At 36.5% G+C, this 2,551-nt stretch overlaps 1 protein-coding gene across 1 annotated transcript in view; it reads right to left on the reverse strand.

The window, feature by feature from the left end:
- LOC111089935 (amiloride-sensitive sodium channel subunit gamma-like) overlaps positions 1-2,551 on the reverse strand; it is a gene marked incomplete at its 5' end in the record, with an annotated part of 28,427 nt that overhangs the window by 21,677 nt on the left and 4,199 nt on the right. Inside the window, one exon of the mRNA XM_022403227.1 lies at positions 381-490. Within this exon, the coding sequence (XP_022258935.1) occupies positions 381-490 (110 nt within the window). The remainder of the gene's footprint in view (positions 1-380; positions 491-2,551) is intronic.

Here is a 2,551-nt window from a genome sequence, read left to right on the forward strand (position 1 = left end):
ATAAAACCATCACAGGCCTGTGTTAACAATAAGACCATCACAGGCATGTGTTAACAATAAAACCATCACAGGCCTGTGTTAACAATAAGACCATCGCAGGCCTGTGTTAACAATAAAACCATCACAGGCCTGTGTTAACAATAAGACCATCACAGGCCTGTGTAATTACTAGGTTTGACTTAAAAGATTTACTGAGTCGTTGAAATCAAAGGAAAACAAAAACAGTAACAAATTATTTAACAATACTTTCACAAGTTAAAATTAAACTTATAACAATTAACTTATCTGTCACAATTTGTTTAATTTGTAACAACAATAGATATTTGTATTTGAATATTCTAAGTTCACACCATAAAATAAATAGAAAATCTTCTACTCACCAGAGAATGTCCCTGTTGTTCGAATTATCATATCATGACTTTTGTTTCCCCGTTTAGTGTTAAAAGTAAAACAGTTGCCGTAAAGAAAACTCCAAAACGTTGTGAAATTTCTGTCAGTTATGATATATATATATATATATATAAATATAATTAAAATAACTTTATTATTTTTAAATTAATACAGATAAATATCTCTTTAATCATAGAATAGGAGTTAGGAAGTTAGAAAAGCAGTTCAGAAAAAAGTTACATTTAACAAAACTTTCGGTCAACGAAAGTGATAAAACAAACCTCAACCGAAAATAGTGATTGATTTGAAAAGTGTTTGTTTGAAGTTAAGCACAAAGCTACACAATGGGTTGTCTGTGCTCTGCCCATCACGGGTATCGAAACCCGGCTTCTAGCGTTGTAAGTCCGCAGACATACCGCTGTGCCACTAGGGGGCCATTCTGAGGTTTGTTTGTAATTATGCACAAAGCTACACAATGGGCTATCTGTGCTCTGCCCACCACGGGTATCAAAACCCGGATTCTAGCGTTGTAAGTCCGCAGACGTACAGCTGTGCCACTGGGGGGCGATTTGAAAATACATTACTGTCTTCTACTACATAAAAGGCATGGCATGACCAGGTGGTTAGGGGGCGCTCGACTCGCAATCTGCGGGTGGTGGGTTCGAATCCCCGTCCCACCAAACATGCTCGCCCTTTCAGCGGTGGGGACGTTATAATATGACGGTCAATCCCACTGTTCGTTGGTAAAAGAGTAGCCCAAGAGTTGGCTGTGGGTGGTGATGACTAGCTGCATTCCCTCTAGTCTTTCACTGATAAATTAGGGACGCCTAGAGCAGATAGCTCTCGTGTAGCTTTGCGCGAGATTCATAACAGACAAACAAACAAACTACTACATAAAGCTATTGATGACTTTAGTGTCATCTAACGGCGATTGCTAGAAGCCAAATATGAAGATATATTTGAATTATTCCTGTGTTTAGCTATATCTTTTATAAAGTAGAGTTTTAAACAAGACCTCGGGGGTCCCAAGGGGCTCCAATGGTCACTTCAACTTTGTCAAAGGTTCTCAATTTCTTTGTTTTCTCAGTTTAAAATGTCGTATGTTTGATACACGATTCTTATGTCATTTAATTCATTAATTTCATTCTTTTTAATTATCGAAAAGCATTTTACTAAATAATTGTTAGTTTTTAAACTTGTATGTTTCATGAATAAGATACCATATAATCGTTTTCTTTTATTTAACGTGTTTCACGCGTCAAACAGCCTGCACTTGCTATATAACACACGTGTAACTCGTATTGCATGCCATGCAAATATAGTAGTAAGTCAATTACATCACACATCGGGAAGTAGAAGGTACAAACGATCCGTGGTAGGGGCTCTATTATGAAACAGACAGAAAGTGATAAATGATTCAACCAAGTAAAGAACTCAAACGATCAATTAACTTGGCGATAAGGAATATAACATATATTAAATAAATAAATCAAATTAATATATTTTTTTAATTAATACTAATTTACAAAATAAGTGAATGACTAAGAAAAAGTATTGTGTGACAAAATGAACAGAGGAAGCCAGAACATAGAACATTCAACCAGCAGTGGAAACAATGAAACACAATGAACTGTGACAATGTGACGACCTGTATAGATGATAGAACATTCAACCAGCAGTGGAAACAATGAAACACAATGAACTGTGACAATGTGACGACCTGTACAGACCATAGAACATTCAACCAGCAGTGGAAACAATGAAACACAATGAACTGTGACAATGTGACGGCCTGTATAGATGATAGAACATTCAACCAGCAGTGGAAACAATGAAACACAATGAACTGTGACAATGTGACGGCCTGTATAGATGATAGAACATTCAACCAGCAGTGTAAACAATGAAACACAATCAACTGTTACAATGTGATGGCCTGTATAGATGATAGAACATTCAACCAGCAGTAGAAACAATGAAACACAATGAACTGTGACAATGTGACGACCTGTACAGATCATAGAACATTCAACCAGCAGTGTAAACAATGAAACACAATCAACTGTTACAATGTGATGGCCTGTATAGATGATAGAACATTCAACCAGCAGTAGAAACAATGAAACACAATGAACTGTGACAATGTGACGACCTGTACAGA

Source organism: Limulus polyphemus, unplaced genomic scaffold, assembly GCF_000517525.1.
Source record: "Limulus polyphemus unplaced genomic scaffold, Limulus_polyphemus-2.1.2 Scaffold7932, whole genome shotgun sequence".
Taxonomy (NCBI): Eukaryota; Metazoa; Arthropoda; class Merostomata; order Xiphosura; family Limulidae; genus Limulus; species Limulus polyphemus.